Source organism: Neodiprion virginianus, chromosome 1, assembly GCF_021901495.1.
Source record: "Neodiprion virginianus isolate iyNeoVirg1 chromosome 1, iyNeoVirg1.1, whole genome shotgun sequence".
Taxonomy (NCBI): Eukaryota; Metazoa; Arthropoda; class Insecta; order Hymenoptera; family Diprionidae; genus Neodiprion; species Neodiprion virginianus.
The window spans coordinates 39,076,133-39,093,540 of record NC_060877.1 but is presented as its reverse complement, the minus strand read 5'-3'; the positions used below and the strand labels follow the sequence as shown (position 1 = coordinate 39,093,540).

The 17,408-nt window shown below is 42.8% G+C and overlaps 3 protein-coding genes and 1 long non-coding RNA gene across 4 annotated transcripts in view; 2 read left to right on the top strand and 2 right to left on the bottom strand.

The window, feature by feature from the left end:
• Positions 1–426: 426 nt before the first annotated feature.
• Positions 427–4,954, bottom strand: LOC124297166 (uncharacterized). The gene is made up of 2 exons (XM_046747890.1): positions 3,217–4,954; positions 427–2,997 (listed from the first exon to the last, which is right to left on the bottom strand). Exons 1-2 carry the CDS (start codon positions 4,684–4,686, stop codon positions 1,402–1,404), a joined length of 3,066 nt encoding a protein of 1,021 aa, XP_046603846.1. The 5' UTR covers positions 4,687–4,954; the 3' UTR covers positions 427–1,401.
• LOC124297180 (uncharacterized) lies at positions 4,887–7,674 on the top strand. Its single transcript, XR_006906545.1, has 3 exons — positions 4,887–4,992; positions 5,143–5,213; positions 5,680–7,674. It is a non-coding gene; the product is annotated as an uncharacterized LOC124297180 (long non-coding RNA).
• A 2,555-nt stretch (positions 7,675–10,229) lies between these two features.
• LOC124310322 (homeobox protein Hox-B3a-like) overlaps positions 10,230–17,408 on the top strand; it is an 11,903-nt gene continuing 4,724 nt past the window's right edge. The window contains exons 1-2 of the mRNA XM_046774133.1: positions 10,230–10,827; positions 12,759–13,148. Coding sequence (XP_046630089.1) covers positions 10,230–10,827; positions 12,759–13,148 — 988 coding nt within the window. The remainder of the gene's footprint in view (positions 10,828–12,758; positions 13,149–17,408) is intronic.
• Positions 14,371–17,408, bottom strand: part of LOC124296664 (transportin-1) — a 25,753-nt gene continuing 22,715 nt past the window's right edge. The window contains exon 15 of the mRNA XM_046746877.1: positions 14,371–14,389. The gene's annotated coding sequence lies outside the window, so the exon portion shown is untranslated. The remainder of the gene's footprint in view (positions 14,390–17,408) is intronic.

The window sequence follows — 17,408 nt, the reverse complement described above, 5'->3', positions numbered from 1 at the left end:
CCTGAAGATAGTCGGCGGGGCCCGACCGAAACGTCGAAAATATGTGGTTTCCTAACCAAATAAATTAATTATAATATTGACCGGAATTCGACTAAACATGATTATATACACACACACACACACACACACACACACACACACACACATATATACACACATATATATTCTTCTGCGAATTCTCTGGAGGAAAATTTGCTCGCCCGTTATCGAGATGAATCTATCTTTTTAAATTCAAACCGTTAAATCTTAATCATTTTTTTTTGTACGTAGGTATACTTCCTGAGCAATATATCGTTTAGATATAGCTTTGTTAGGATATTTTTAGTTAGGTATAACAAATAAAGTACCATTCCTTATCACTATATGCATTGTTTCCAAATTTCAATTAATATTTCAAGTTTGTAGTATTTAGTTTTTTCATAAATCTTAGTGGTTGTCTCGAAATCTAAAATCTTTTGGCTGTACATGTGCATGAATTAATTTCACATCTATCGTTCAAATACCGTTTCCAATTCGTTACTTGGGGTTCAATTGCCGTTATAGTATAGGTATGTATAAATACTGAAGAGTGAATGAAACGAGCAGTGTCGGCCGTAAATTAAAGCTGTATAATTATAGCATTTAGCCTAAAATTTATCATTGTATTTCGTGGAGCAGGTTCAAATGGTCATGGATTTTTTTAGTTTTTTGCTAAAAATTACAGTCGCGAATGTTACAGGCAATTGAATTTTAGCGTTTTTGCTGTACAGGGACATATCATAGCGCGCGTGACGTCAAAATTTTGCTGTTTTCAATCCAACATATAACTTATAATTTTTGTCCAATTGGAAAAAGAAAAAATAACTAGATTATTTTTTCGTGAACTATGCAAAAAGATCATTAAAAAAGTGAGATCAAGGTTCAATTGCGTGACTTGCTGCTGAGATATGTTTTCGAGATGAGAAAAAAGAAAAAGACGAAAATAAAAATGAAAAATGTCTTGGTATCAACTATAAGCTTCATAAATATTGTACTTTTGTCCGTATAAGACAATGTCATAATATTACCTTTGAGTATTCCATTGTGCAAAGTATAGATATATGGAATATCATAGTTACGAAAGGTTTGAATATAAAACCTGTGAACTGGTAAAGAAATAAAGTTTCATACTTTGTGAAAAAATATCAACAATTTTTATTAATAAAATAACATGTTCTCTTGGTGATCAGATCTGATTCAGCAGATTCTGTGAGTATACCGATCTAAACCCAAGAGAACAAGTCGATTTCCCAGTCTATAGGATCAATCAATGATCGGACATGATCATCTCCATTATCATTATATGTATGTATAATTAACGCATTCGGTGGTATTCACAAATTCATTCTGTCTTCCTTGCCTCCCATTGTTTTTTCAAAGCCCTCATTCGAGATCGCGAAGATTTATGGTGCTCTCAGGAGGTCCTGAATCCAGCAGCAACACCTGACACTCGGTACCCGCAATGTCGTCTTGGTAATAGACAGAGGGCAAGTCATCAGGAAGAAGCAGACCCTCCACAAGTCCACCGGCCCCAAGAACAACGTCGGTAGCACCAACAACGGAGTTAAAAATCGTGCTGTTAGCTTTGAATCTGATAAAGTCGCTGTAGGTCAAATCGGTTCTTGCCGACCCTTCGTGATTCTCATTGATCATGTCATGTTGCTCATCTGCTGGTTCTTCAATAGACTGTGCCGAGTCTTGACAATTAGATTCAGATAATTTCAGCATAGAATTAAACGTAGGAGATTCCAGCTCTGGCGAGCTAACCACCAAGGCTTCGTGGGGAGGAATCATTATCATATGATCGTTAGATATTGACTGCGAAGTAGCGTATGTCACATAATCTACACTGGATGTTGCTGCCGCACATTCCTCTTCATCGGGGATTTGCAAAACTTTCTGTTCTCCATTCTTTATTCCATGAATCCTGTTCATATGTGCTCTGAGTGCTGATTTTGCCGCATATGCCTTCGAGCAGTTTTCCATCGAGCAGAAGTAACCTATTCTGTCCTGATGGCTCCCGTCGTTACTTGCGACTCCATTATTCCTCGATGCACACTGACCTGCGCCTGTCAGGGGAGTATCGACGATGATGGGATCAAGATCCAGATCAAGGTCGAGGCTATGTGAGTTTTCCTGTGTCTCAATAATATCAGAACTTTCGATATTCGTTATATAACCTTCGTTCAAACTCGTTTCATTAGCCTCGTTTTCCACCGCATATACTTGCTGATCAATAAGCATTGTATTTTGCAAAGATGAAACGACGTCCTGGGTCTGGTGCTTCTTGATGTGAACATAGAGACTGCTTTTAGCTGAGAATTTAGCGTCACACATATGGCACTGAAAGCATCTGCCATCTTTATGGGTTAGTCTGTGTTCCTTGAGATGTTCGGATCTCATGAATGCCTTTCCGCATGATGAAACGTCGCATATAAACTTCCTCTCGTTGGTGTGCTTTTTTTGATGCCGCTTAAGTTTACTCGACGATGAAAAGGCCCAGTTGCAGCCTTGGAAGGTACACGGATATGGCTTATACCCAGTATGTGATCTAATGTGTGCTTTCAGTCTGCATGGCTTGTCGAAAAGCTTGCCACAGCCAGGCCACGAGCATTTTATGTCAATTTCTTTATAACTGTGACATCGCTGATGGCTGGTGAGTGCGTTGCTTGTGTAAAATCTTTTTCCACAGCCTTCTTGCTTGCAAACGTATGGCGCATGGCTCTGGTCGTGGGACTTCATATGAAGCTCCAATGCTCGTTTGGTTTGGAACCTTTCCTGACAATTTGGAACCTGACAAAATACCTTGCTGGGCCGATTATGCAGCTTTTTGTGTGTCAGTAAGTTGTAAACAGTTGTGAACCTCCTTCCGCAATTGTCCACCTCGCAAATATAGTCCTTACGCTTCAGGTGTGTTTCCTTGTGCCGCTTCAACTTGAACTCTGAATAAAATGCCCATGCGCATCCTTTGAAGTCGCACTGTAAGCAAGGCATGAAAGATACGTGGTCAGATATCAGAAAATACTGTGACGTTTGCTTATACAAGCTAAAACCAATCTGTTTGGAATTTTCGAAGTTTTTACAGAAAAAATCCATCTCCGTTAGTTTCAACAGAGCGGTATCTGTTAGATGAAAAAACATCATAATAAAGTAGATACATAAAAATCATAATATGCAAATACATGAATTCTAAAATACCTTAAATGGCCTGACCCCGTAGTGAGACAAGACATGGCCTTTTAGGGCATAAAGTCTGTTGAAGTGTCTTCTGCAATCTTCTTTAGGGCAGACCCACATCTTTCCATGCTCAGTTGACGAAATGGACTCAAGGGTATCATCAGTGATGCCGAGTTCCTCCAAGGCATTGGATATCACAAGATCGTTTTCATTGGTATTAGATCCGTCGGAGATGAGATCAGAGACATGATTTTCCTGGCACGAATTCTGTATCCTGGACAACTGTGGAAAACTGCCCGTAGCCTCGATCAGCTCAGAAGTTTTGCCTTGATATATTTGTTCCTCTTTGCCAGTGTTGATTACTATCTGCGTCATGTTTGATATCTTGTCTGTTGATATTGCTACCACAGCCATTATGCCTTCACTTGTTCTGGGCTGTTCCTCTGTTCTCAAAACCCTGAATGATGAATTGCTGTCACTCTTAAGGGAAGGTTTACTCCGCTTTTTTATGATCCTGGGCTTCAGTTTCGGTTTTAATTTCATTTTCATTTCGCTGCACTCGTCTGCCTCGCTCAAAGTATTTCCTAATGTTTCTACAGAACTCGTCTCGACACTCACATGTCCCAGCCCCTCAAGATAGACATTTACAACTTGCTTCAATGAACTTGTCTCGGCATCTGAACAACTCGTACTTTTCCCCCGATTCTTTTGATGTGAGTCTTTATCACATTGACTTTTACCGTAGATTAATTCTTGGGTTGACATGGTTGTTGTACTAAGACAGATTCCAGGGTTGCTCAACACAGGTTGAATATTGGCAGAGGGTAAAACCTCCCCTGCTACCATCATGTCGTCAGGAGTTAGAGTGAGGGGCTCTAGATGGTCAAGTTGAAAGGCAGGCAGGATAAACTCATCCTTTTCGCATGTTTCAAGAAGCTTATCACTGCGCAGGTCCTGCAACACAGGATCATAGCCCAGGACCAATTTCTTGTCGGACAAATCTATGTCCATCGAAAGAACATCCTGATCTTTATCTAGGAAAGCGTGCGACATCTCATCAGTGAGATAACGATGATCGTTGCCGGATGCTTCCTCAACTTCTGACTTGATCACGTCCAAGTCCATGCTAGATATTGACTCGGTTCGAGTTTTTAGCCATTTTTCAATACTAGCTACAGTCTCTGCATCCTCAGTGTGACATTCTGCATAGAAGTTGTTGTTGGTGGTCGACGGTTTGGCGACGCTGACACTAGACTTGTCCATGCTGCTTGCCTTGGCGAGCTTTGTTTTCTTTTTGGTTGCTTTTTTCTGGTATTCGGATGGGGCAGACTCATATTCGACAGTGTGTACGTCATCGGATACTTGTTCGACGGCGACGACGTTCGTTGAGGAGCCTGGAAATCGCGTTGGACTCGTGCTTCGACGATGTTGAAATATCCGTGGTATCTTCTTCGACTTACTGCCACCGAGTGCGACTCCTTTACGAGACATTTGACCCCCTCGCAGCCCATCATACGCACTCACGACACAAGCACTACGACGGCAGGTCTACATAACCTATAAACAGCCATTGCTCCCTAGTACTGCTCCACCAGGCGTTAGCTGTCACCCAGGACAATCATAGATCAGATTGCCAGTTCTACCAACGACTAGAACCGTTAGAGATGACACCAGTCTTACCGCTCTTGTATCGCTGAGCAGTGGTGCTACAGGTTTCTCTCTGCTTGGTGCTACTATCCAGTTTACGCAAAGCAAATTACCGACTCTGCGCTCGATATCCGCAGGAACACTCAGTCGGTAAGTCACCAGCAGTGCTGGCATTGACCGACATAGTCACCTGATCAGAGATCAGTGGTTGATTCTGGTTTCAATGATTATCGCGGATTGGATTTCGAAACATTTGACCCGACTCAAACAACACGTACTCAATCAACCTCTTATTCGCAGGGGCTGACGTCAACCTCTGACCGCTTCTCCCATCTAGAATTTAGACTGTACACCACGTCAAATTAGCTAGAGTAAGTCACTGTGATAATCGATAGGACGGATTCCTATCCTTATCACAACCGGGTGATAAGCCAAGAAACTGTTTAACACGTCGTATTTGCGTGACGAGGCTTTATTGTTATCAATTATGAAAAAAATGTCCTTGAATTTTGATGATGATGATAAAACGAAACTAAATTTGAAGTCATAAAAGTAACATACATAGTTGCATTGAGTATAATCGTATCCTACCAAACAAGATCAAATCCTTGAGAGTAAATATTTCCTATTCTCTGATAGAACGTGGTAACTTGCACTACGACAATTGCTTTCAACAACCACCAATATATTTAATCCAAGAAAGAATAAAAAAACTTTGTCACTCGACATGCGAATGAAATCAACTCACGATTTATAGTTTTTAAAAAATTTATTCGCCATGTGGCGTATAATCGCTTTTTCTCAGTCAATGCTGATGTCAGTTTTTTGGCACCTTAGAGTACCTGGCGTTCGTTAGCTGTTGGATTCTCGTAACTCGGGAACGGTCAGATAAGTCAACGTCTGAAGGGTGACGGGAAGTGGTTTGAAATATGGAGGATGGTTTAGCCTTGGGCACGGTGGCTTCGGCGATAATTTCGCCAACGGATCGACCACCGCAGGTTCCACGATCGGTGGAGACGGGCAGAGCCACGTGGACTTTGTGGACACCGAGGTGGCAGAAAAACGGCTTTCGAGATCGCCGGTGGGGTCGACACTCGGCGAAGGGAAGCGAGCAAGGACGTGGCCGAGTTCTGCATCGCGTACCAGCCTCATTTCCTGGAGTGCCTCGGAAGTTCGCCTCGGCGAACTTCTTCAGGGCAACCGTCCTCGGAGATGGGAAAGAAGGCGGAGGCCGAGGCTCGGGTTCCGTCGGAGACGAGCTTCTCGTGCAGGGCCGTGACGACTCGGTGAAGATGAGGACATCACCCGGCGTCCTGGTGTAGCGGGGATCGCAGAGCCTAGGATCGGTTCTTCTGCACGCCTCCCGATGCCGATGGGCCACGCGACACGCCGATGGCGGAGGCGTTGGTCTTTCGTCGAACTTGAACAAGTAATCCCAGAAACTTTCCTGCGGCGAGGACGAGGCTGCAGGGCAGGGCGGACAGTTGCTTGGCTTCTCCTTGACGCGGACCAACCGCTTGCAGAAGTTAAGGAAAGGCCGACGCACCGGCTTCAAAGGTCGCCCGTAGCCTTCCTCGAGGCATTTCGAAGAGGAACCGTCCGATGGCTGCGGCCGCTGCGGCACCGACTCACCGCATTTCCCGCGGCACTCCACGAGTCGTGCTGATCGCGGACCTGGATCCCGACGTATCTCTGGTCCCGGATGCTCTAAGCCAGCGGCTGCACGTGTGCTGAATTTCCGACGGATTCCAGACCAGCAGGGCTGGTATTGATGCACGTTTCCACGGTTTTTAGAGCATAGATTCGACTTCCGGTTGTGGCGATATTCCTGCGTTATTCATACAAGGGACGTAAAGAGTTCGTTGAACTTTTTTTTAAACAAATTAACGAATAACCAAATCCGTTTTTTCCAGGCTGCTATAACGATTTTTCAGACAATTTGTAAGTCAACGTCACCTAATTATGACGCTGATGACGAAAAATTAACCGTAGATACAGTGTTTGTGGACCAGAATTGTAACACATTTTCACGAACAGTCAAATTGAAAAATCTATGTAGAATTCTGAAGTTGACCTCGTTGACTAAAGGTACGAAGGCATTGATGAATTTTTGTGAAACTGACACGGAAACGTGTGCCAAGGTATTTTGCGGACGAAAATGTTTATAGTTTAAAAAGTTGTACAAGGATACAAACACGCGCTACCTATAAGTGTGAGCGTAATTTATACGGGGTTTGAAAATGCTTTAACCTTAAGACCGGATGTTGCGGGGCGTTGGAAAGGAACGTGGCATCGCGAGACCCCTATAAAGTTTCCCACTGGGTGACGGGGGGCGCAGGATAGGATCGAGGAAGAGAAAGACGAATGTCCGACGGCTGCGGCACGCTTGAGCAAGGGTATAAGTTTGAAACTTGGTAAAATCTGATGAAAAATTTTGATTCCACGTCGAACAGGTAACATTACGCGATGATTACCACGCGGCGATGCCTTGGTGGGCGATCATTTTTAATTGAAACAAAAGGACGATTTAGCGGTAAAAATAATCGATGCATCGACTAATCGAGTCCGAAGAAACAATCGAACGCAACACGGTTGAATCGGTAAAAATGAATCGATTAATGGCATAATTAAAGAAAAGTAATTGAGTTTGAAGAATAATCGATTATATTCGATTAATCGGGGATTAAAATCGATTATTACTTGTCACTCTTAGTTAGCAAGTATTCCACATTTCGGTACAATTACACCCTCTGCATATATTTTATTATTTCATTATATCTATCGCAAGGTTGTTATTTTCTTTAAAAAAAAAATAATCATACCTGATATTATAGTTGGAACTCCGTATATTGTAATCTGTGATTTCATACGAATACAATGCGACAACAATTGACTGTCGCCTAACTATACTATTCCACACATGGACTTCTTTCCGCAGTGAGAGCTGAAAATCCGAAGCATATATAATCGGGGGCAGGGGGGGGGACCGGGGGTTGCAACCCCGGCGGTCCTCGACGCTCGCGAATCGCGGTGAGCCGTGAGGAAGGGTGTTTACTCAAGACACGACAATTCATTACGTAATTGAATTGAATGAGGCCTTGGGGAAGCGACGGCAAGAGCTGGGTGGGGATGCCGACGAGGGAGGGAAATGGCTGGGGAGGGGGGGAGGGGGGGACAGCCAGGAAACCCCGTTTCGTTGCAGATCTACGTGTATAGGATAGAGAAGGATATTCGAGATGCACACTGCGTGCGGTGTGCGTGTAGGTACGTGTAACAAGACATACCTACGCAGTTGTTTCATACTTGTATAGATGTATAGTGCACTTTGCACAACGTAAATGCGTGCGATGAGGGGTGGAAAAGAGGGATGAGAGTATTTCCCTGCTTCGGCAGCTCGCCCCGCAACCGAATTAAACGATTAGTTAAACTGATTTCCAGTTAGGAGAATGAATAAGTAATCGGATTTCTCGTTAAGGTAATCGCATTCCGCCCTGATTGGCTCCGTCTGCCTTCCATGACTGCGTCTCGAACGAGGTATAACCAGAGATACACACCTACGAACCCTGTGCCATGCAGCCTCTCCGTACTTGTACCTACAGTGATACTGGTCTACGCGTAAGCATGTACATGCGGACACCTACATATGTATATTACACACAGGTGTGTCGTTTATACCTCTGTACCAAGTCGCGCCTACATTCTACTCTCGTGTTATACATACCTGCGTACCACATACGTGTAATGCAACATTTGGCCGAAATTGTACGTAATCAGAATAATTACGTTACGCAGTGTATAATTTTGACGAAATCTAATCAAATCGCTTACACATATACCACATACCTATAAGTGTATATATACAGTACAAGTGAAAATCTAACCACTTTTTGTACAAATCCTCTGGCTTTTCTACATAATACCTATGCGATGCACAGGCATGTAAAAATCCGTGCTTCGAAGGTGTACAGGTATTATGAACGCGTGTATCGAGGGCATATATTTCCGGAAAGCACACAGGCAGCCGAGTTCGTCTCTGCACACGCCTAGGTCGGCATACGTTACCCTCCCCTGCTTTCCCACCCCCGTCAGGTGGTCCCATCCTCCCGGAACCCTCGACACGGGGCGTCGAATGTTTGCCCGAGCAATTACACTCCCAAACGCAATCCCATTTAAATATTGCTGGTAGAGGGGTTTTCGGCGGCGTACAAACGGAGGGAAGGCCAAACATTGCTCGGGTCGGTTCCTGCGTGCTGCCCGCTGGGGCACGGATTTCCGCCTACGATCGCAATGGGTGTGTTTAAGATACATACATATATATATACATATATATATATATATATATATATATATATATATATATATATTCAGAGACCTGCCGTACCGTTCGGGTATATCTATGTATAAGGATACCTGTGATACATATATTTCTGTCACGCATAATCCTTCCCCTCGCCCCGGTAAGCAATTAGTTGGAGACCTGCGCTTCGCTGGTGACACGATATTATGTACATAACAATTAGGGCCCGGATTAATATGTAAATACATATTTTTTATTTTATTTTATTTCAATAATTTTCATTCCTTATTAGGTTTTATACGTAAAGAAAAAAATTTGATATTTGGAGGCAGAAAATGGAGTTTCTATTATCCATATTTTTGTCCATGTATAATTAGTTTTTCAAGTCTACATTATGCGTACATATTTTGTAATTTTGAATACACAATTATCCGGACCTTGATTATACATACTGTAAATATCGCACGGATTCGCGGGTTTAAGTGTGCATTTATGTTCTGGCTGGCCTGTGGCAAATTTACTTGTAATTAAGATTGTTGTACAGACAAATTTGTACACGCGGTGTAAGACCCATAATACGAGTCATTCAGCGTAAATCCGCGTGAAAATGTTATAGCGCATTTATATATAATAGTTTCATTTCGGTACTTGAATGATAATTTATCCATCTCCTTCGCGGTTGCTTATTTAAATAAATGATAAAAAAGATCTTTGCACAGCGAGAGTGACAATGATTGGAAACAATATTTTCACATACGCAAATGTGGGTTATAATCCCAGCACGGTATAGGTACGTATACTTGATTGTACAACAAGAATTCAACGATACGTCTATCGTACGATCTTGCATATCAATTGGATAGAGAAATGTGAAGTCTGTCGCAGATTCCACAAGCAGGCGGCACAGATTGATGGAAATAACGTCGACGACTCAGTGGCCGGGGATTGCAATTCGATAAATTTGTGTGTAAATCCGCGCAACTAATACATTCGCATTTAATATCCGCATGACGAAACGGCAAGGCGTAGGTACGTGTATATACCTTATACCATTAACGCGTCTGTAAGTTACGTAGATATAGGTATAGGTATGGATGCACGCCGAAGGAAGCGAGTCGCGTTTGCGTTGCGTCTGCAAACGGAGGGCGGGGTTGTGCACACAAAGCGTTGGGTATATCCGGCGGTGCATGGCAGCTGGAGGCAGAGGTTCGGGGTGAAAAGCGGGGGCGGAATCCGGACTGCAGGGGTGAGAAACGGGCGAAATGCTAATGAGCCTGTCGGCTGCGGGGGCGGTTCGAGTCGGGAAATCCCGCCTCCGGTCGGCCGATTGGCTGGCGTCTCGATGGCGGCCGCCGCGGCACTCGGCGTCGCGACGCTCCGCGCCTCCCGGCGCCCTCCGGCGCCTCGCGGACTCCTCGCGGACGCGAGTAACTCCCCGAGGATGGAGCAGCTCACCCAGTTTGTCTCGAAAAGCTTCGATACCGATACCGCTGCCGCGAGCGCGAACGGAACCGGAAACGCGAATGGAGTAAAGGTGCAGCGGAACGCCGACCCGAACGGCTCCAGGGATACGTCCTCGCTGCAGGAGAGACGCGGCTGCAGGCTCGACGTCTGCGACGCCGCGGCCGCTGCGATTACCCTCAGCGTTGCCCATCTCCTCGGCTCGACGGAAAGTGCGACCACCTGCAGTACGTGACGAAACTATACATACAGATCCCCGTATCGCGATAACTTGTAAAATGTACGATCGCTGGGGGCGGGGTTGAAGTTTTGGATTCGAAAAGAGTTCCGAGATATTGAAGTGTAAAGAAATTGAACCTTGAAGAAACGACGATGTTTCGAATTGTCGGAAACGAGACCGCTCGAAGTTCCGAAATGCGAGATTCAGGAAATTCAAGTTACGATCGAGCAAAGTCACGTAATAACGTAAAATTCCGATGGAGAAAAAATAAATTTTCGATGGAGTCAAATTACGAAAGTTAAAGTTTACTCACACGGCGAAGTTTACTCAACGAGTGGGTGGAATTTATAAGAAAAACCGAAAATCAGAATTACCAGGACTCCGAACGTAAGAATTTCGAAAATTCAAAACAAAGATACATCAAAATGGTGAAATTTCACCGAGGCTGAAAATTTTTGATCATTCGGCATTTCGATGTTTCAGATTTGTAAACTTTCTCATTTTCGCACTTTCGGAAATTTGACTTACCGGGTCGTCCCCTTTCGGAAGTTTGAGCGTCGGGTTTCGGACAATTCGAAACTTTGATTTCTTTAATTTACAAGTTTCAACACCAAAAAATTTGGAATTTGGCGCTTACGGAACTTTTTAAATTCAGAATTTCAATCCCGCCCCGATCGCTGCAAGTTACAGTTCGTTAGTATAATATCGTAATTATTGACGAATCAGAGCTAATTGGTATATATATATATATATATATATATATATATATATATATAGGGATTATGGGACGTATAATACCGACACTCGAGTCAGAATAGTGTTGAAACAAAGGCATGTTAATTAAACAGCAGCTTTAAAAAGTGTCACTGAAACTATCCAAAGTCTTGGCTATCTAAAAGAAATCCCCGTGATACAGGAAAACATTAAAAAAAACATTGAAATTTACCTCTAAACACCGTATATGTATATTGTATTAACATCAGAGACATCGCATATACTTAACTCCACCATTATTTCCCTAAAGATTCATATTGCTTTCCTGATTTTGGTGAATAAAATCTCACATCATTTGTAAAGGACTCGTCCGTAAAATGTCAGAGTTATATTTTGGATAACGATGATGGTTTTATTTTCACTGAAGTTGTTATTGACAAGGTATAATTTATAATTGAAATCCGGTGTCTTAAAATCTTCTAAATTACAGGGACTTTTATGGAAATATCATACATTTAATTAACGTGCTTAGGTTAATTTGAATTTTGTTGAACCTTTGTTGCGACATATTTTCAACTTAACTGCGATATGTCTTATACGACACAACAAGCGTAACGTATGCGTTTTTTGGCTCTTGAATTATTCGACGCAGCGTCTTGAGACCTGCATATTTCCAAAGAATAATTTGAAAATAATTTTGCAGTCTTCAAAAAAAGATTTCACCGTGTAAATCTGCATTGCGCAATCACAAAAAATTTCATTCCACGTGGTATCAAACTTTTTCATAAAAAAGACTGAAATCTTTTTGCTTCGCGTGCGTAATTCAATTAATTTTTTGGGTCACATAGTCACAGCTTAGGTATACATACAATGGTCGGTGTATAAATTTTAAAATTTACACAAGGCAACGAAATTTTCGTTAAAAAAAGTAAGCCTGTTCTCGAATAGTATATCTGTAAACAAAGCTGTTGTCCAGCCAATTCCACAATCTCCAAAACGTACCTTCGTACCGGAAAATTTCAATTACTACAGATTAAAAATCAGTCACAGTAAAACAGCGAAAAATGATTATCTCGAAACGATCGCCATGCATGATAATATATGTTTTTATGTACGAAGCAACGAATACGTGAAACCTGAATAAGTCTCGTCGACGTAACTAATCACGAAAATATCGGCCGTGGTGACTGCGGTATGATGACGAGATAGTTGGACGTTGCGCAGATGGAGACGCGAGGTCCAGAGAGTCGTCGGAGGAGGTTTGCCACGGCGAGGCGGCCCCCGAGGACGAGCCACCGTCGCCTGACGGCAGACTGCAGCCGGAGGATCTCTCCGTCGGGACGAAGCTAAGGGAGAAGCCGGAGAGCGCGAGAAGCGGCCCCCCGAAGACGCCGGAGCTGAAACTGTCCGTGAGGAAGCTCCTTGGCTGCAGCCCCTCGCCGCCGCCGCCGCCGCAAACTTCGCCCTTGCCCTCGCCCTCCTCGGTGACCTGCACTTCGGACCGCTGCCAGAGTCCAGACGTCACAAGCGGGCTCGAAGCCCCGAGAACCGAACAAGGACCGCCGCCCCTCAGACAGCATCACGCCCGATCTGGACAAGATGAGTCTGCCAAGGGTAGGCGACTTCGCACGTACTTGTATGGTTTAGTAACTCAGATTACTGCTTCATTGTTGCCTGTTTTCGTTTGGACCGCGCAGAATCCTTACGGAAATTGGCTCCCGGTCGAATTGGGTATGGCATACGTATCCTACCGATCTGAAAAGTACTCGTGGACTCTTGTTCCGGAAATCAGGAGTTTTCGAGGTACAGGTTTCGGAAGGGGGGTTTATGGATTTTATTATATCTATGGATTGCGCGATTTTTACGAATTACAAAGCTTTAAGGGGGACTTGAAATCGAGCGTATCACACAAAAAGTGCACAAATGATTCGCAGAGACTCCGCAGACGCGGGAGAAATCGGACAAGTCGATTGTTGCAAGAGTCGGAGGGTCTCGTTATTCGCGCGAGATCCGACGTTGCACATCCTTTCGGTAAACCAGCGAGTTCGTGAATGGAATGAATCACAGCTTCCTGCCTATCTTTGAGAATCAACCGTGCAGTTTTTGAGTCATTTGTTTGATTTCGAGTCCCCTTGAAGCTTTGAAGAAATCCATGGATATCAAAAAATTTGGTCACCAAATTTTGGTCCGAAGCTTGTATCTCGGAAACTAATCATTTTTCGGACTTGTATCAAAGAGAACTTTCGACCGGATGGATGTATGTACTGTAACATACTCAAAAATCTAGCCAATTCGACTGGGAGTCAATTTATGCGGGTTCTGTGGATTCAGCGGTGTCCTTTCGTCGATTTTTTTGCTGATGCTGAATGCTGATAAAGATGACACGATGCGAAGCAAGATGAACTTTGTGCGAATTAGATTGCGGTGTAAACGTAGGAAAATCCCTCAATTCCAATTCTGCACATACTACGTAATAGCTATGTAATAATTTCCGCTCAAGGATCGAGTCGAAATCCGACATACGGTTATCAAAATACGTGATTTGTTTTTTGAGATAAAGCGCTAAAATGTACAATTATACGCAGTTACGGTGATTATATTCCTGTGACCAAAAATAAAAGGAAGGTTGTCTCTCTTGTTCGCACAGTTCGGTAAAGAATATAACTGCACGCGTGTCTTGCTTCGGTCCTGCATGGATTGCAGAATCGTTCGTCTCCGAATTTCTTCCGCGGGGCTGCGCATGATGTTATACGTATATAAGGGTGAGACTCGGGGTGTGACTTTGAGGGCGTCGATTGAATTTGGAGAGGAAAAACAATATCTAGGGCTGTGGCCTTTCCTCTTGCAATCGTACTCTGTGAAGGAGAAACCCATGATTATTGTAATGTAGTGTAGTTCTCCGATTAACTTATACATATATTAGGCTCGTATGATTACACTTTACAGATAGTTTTCAATATATTCGTGATACACTTTCTAATAGAGACAGCTGATAATTCGTGGCGTAATACAGAATCTACGATAAATTCATAACAATTCATTAAATCGTTCTTTGTACAGTAAAGATAAATGTTTGAGGATAATCCATTTGCTCGGTATAATCAAATATTTGTACCGTATCCAGATCTATTAACTAATATGACGCGTCTTGGATAAATTGAGATTGTACTTGCAATTGAAAATTCTTATATTCACAGTTAAGCCTCAAGTTGATGTATGCATACCTACAGTATAAATTTGGCATTTGAATTACGCAGGACTGCTTGTATAATATTTGTACTACATTTTCTATCGTCTCGATATTTATAGTTGTTCAACCAGTATTTCCACACGTGTCATTAGACCAGGGGTACCTATAATCGAAAATGACCATGTGTGGAGAATCTAGTATGGAAGCATCGCGACGACAGCCAAGGATGCACCTTCCGTGCTGATGTTGGTACCTGCGGTAGACCAGGGGTTTGAGTTTCAGCATCCGGCATCCGTGCAGAGCTGTAGTACGTAATTTATGGTTTAATACGTCGCGCGTCGTCGAGAGTTGCGTCCCGCGGTAGTTAGATACGCCCTTCGTCCCGAACTGCCGCGCATTGCTTTGCTGACGGGGGTCCGCCTGTAACTTCTCTCGCGATTAAGCGCGAATCAAAAAGCAATTTGCTCGACTCTGCCGGAGGTGTATACCTGTACCAAAGTAATGTTTATAGCTGTAGGCGAATATGAAACTCGTACAACGCGTGGAGAGAAAAAGCGGTAGCGAAAAAATTCACGAATATAGGTATGTGTAACGCGTCTTGTATCATGCATATATATATATATATATATATATATATATATATATATATATATATTATATGTATATCTGTTTACATACGCACGTGTGTAGAGAAACTGACGCAGCGGGAGAGATGAGAGAGTTTGGTAGGGATGAAGATTTAGAGATCGAGAGGATTTTTGGGGCTCGGGGAAAATTTCGCTAGAGAGCACTTTGCGACGCGCCTTATACCCTCACACTACCTTTCATACCACCTACTACACATGGTCAGCGCGTTGGTCAGTATCGCGAAGTACCGTTCATATTTATTGCCTTAGGGGTTAGTTTTTGAAAAAGTATCCTCGAAACACATAAAGTGTTACTAATGCACGATCGGACCGAGGGTCGGATCATGATTTAAGACACTCGCAAAGCGTCGGTATCGCGTCGCTCTTCTCGTGTATGGTTTTAATCTGGTATTCCTCGAGCGAATTTCACCGTCCTTCCACCGTGCTTCAGGCTCTAATTCTTTTGCTCCATAATTTATTCTTTTCCTTTGTTTTTTCTTTCAACTTTCTGGTTTTCCGATGGCTTCAGAGAATTATAATCACCCCGAAAATGAAAGGCTGAGTTTTCACTTGTCTAGTCGATGTTTCCACGCCTGCAGATCTGAAATCAATTTTTAGCCCGATGCGAATATCTAGATAATGAGTGAACAGATTTTTATGATTTTGGTCTGAATCGAATCGATAATTCTTAACGAGCTTAGAACTGATTGGATTTTGATCTGAATCGGTTAAGCTGCTCCTAAGTTGCAGTATATTTGCAATTAAAATTGACTTTTTTCAGCGGCCAACAGTATATAAGGAAACTGGGAGAAAGGTGGACCGATTTTGATGAAACTTAGCCGACATCAGATTGACTTAACCCGTTCGCTTTTTTTTACACTATAGTGTACAATGTTGATTTACATTTTTCAAGATTCTCCCGAGATATACTGCATATTAAATAATTGTCAAGTATGAGAGGAGGGGCGGACAAAGTACGCACCCTAAGAAATTAACGCTTCAAATAGAGGTTTGAATCCATGAATCTACAAATTTTTACCGAAAAACGATAATCTGACCGATGCCGAGTGTTAAACGCCATTGCATGAAAAGTCCCCTGAATTTAGCCCCTCGCTTCCTTATTTCTTTCAATACATTCTCAATTTGGTATTTTCAAATTGCCAAGGCCACTCAACTGACTGTGCTTATCAGCTTTGGAAAAGCATGAGAAATTTAAAGAAGAGGCCCATTTCAACTGAGTTCGCAAGAGCCAGGCTATCTGTTTTAAGTTAGAATTAAAAGATTCAACGATTGGAATCTTGACTTGGAGCTTCAGTTTTTTGGGGGCCTAATATTGCGCGTTCCAATTTGTCAAAACATGTAATTGATTTAATTGCTATAAGGCAAGTAAATAATGAAAATTAGACGTTTTTACGGAATTCGATTTTACCTGTCTCTCCCTAAGTTTTCAAAATCTATAGCTGATTTCATGTTAGCAAGCAACTAATGAAATTTAGATCGTTTCTCAGTTTCGAAAAATTACGAAAAATTTTCAGTGGTGCCCACTTTGCTCGTTCGTCCCCTACATGAAACAAGTGTAAAATTTTCCGAAAAATCGATGGTCACTATTTTGTAGAATTATTCTCACATTGCGAGATAAACGCAAATCTCGTACCTACAAAAAAAAAAAAAAAACTCAAATTCTGAAACGTGTCCAAAAAAAAAACATCTAAAAATCGTCCAGAAAGTGTTTCTTTACTCAAACAAAGGCATTTCGAGTCGACATTTTCATTTCAAAGTGAACGCGGGGGTCAGCTAAACGTCCATGAACCTGATCTTTTTTCCATCAACGATATAAATTTCATATCGAGATTTAGTTTCAAAGCCGATCGGTCGATTTTTCCTACAACACTTGACCAACTGTTCAAGCAGATAAGAATGACCTGCAATCGCGGCCTAATATACTCGCGCGGAAGAGTTGAATGGAAAATTCTGGCATCGCGTGGTGCCGGGGGGTTTGATTTCTTATTCATCGTAACGCGTCGCCCGGCATATGGGCGAAGGCGGGGTCGAGGGGGC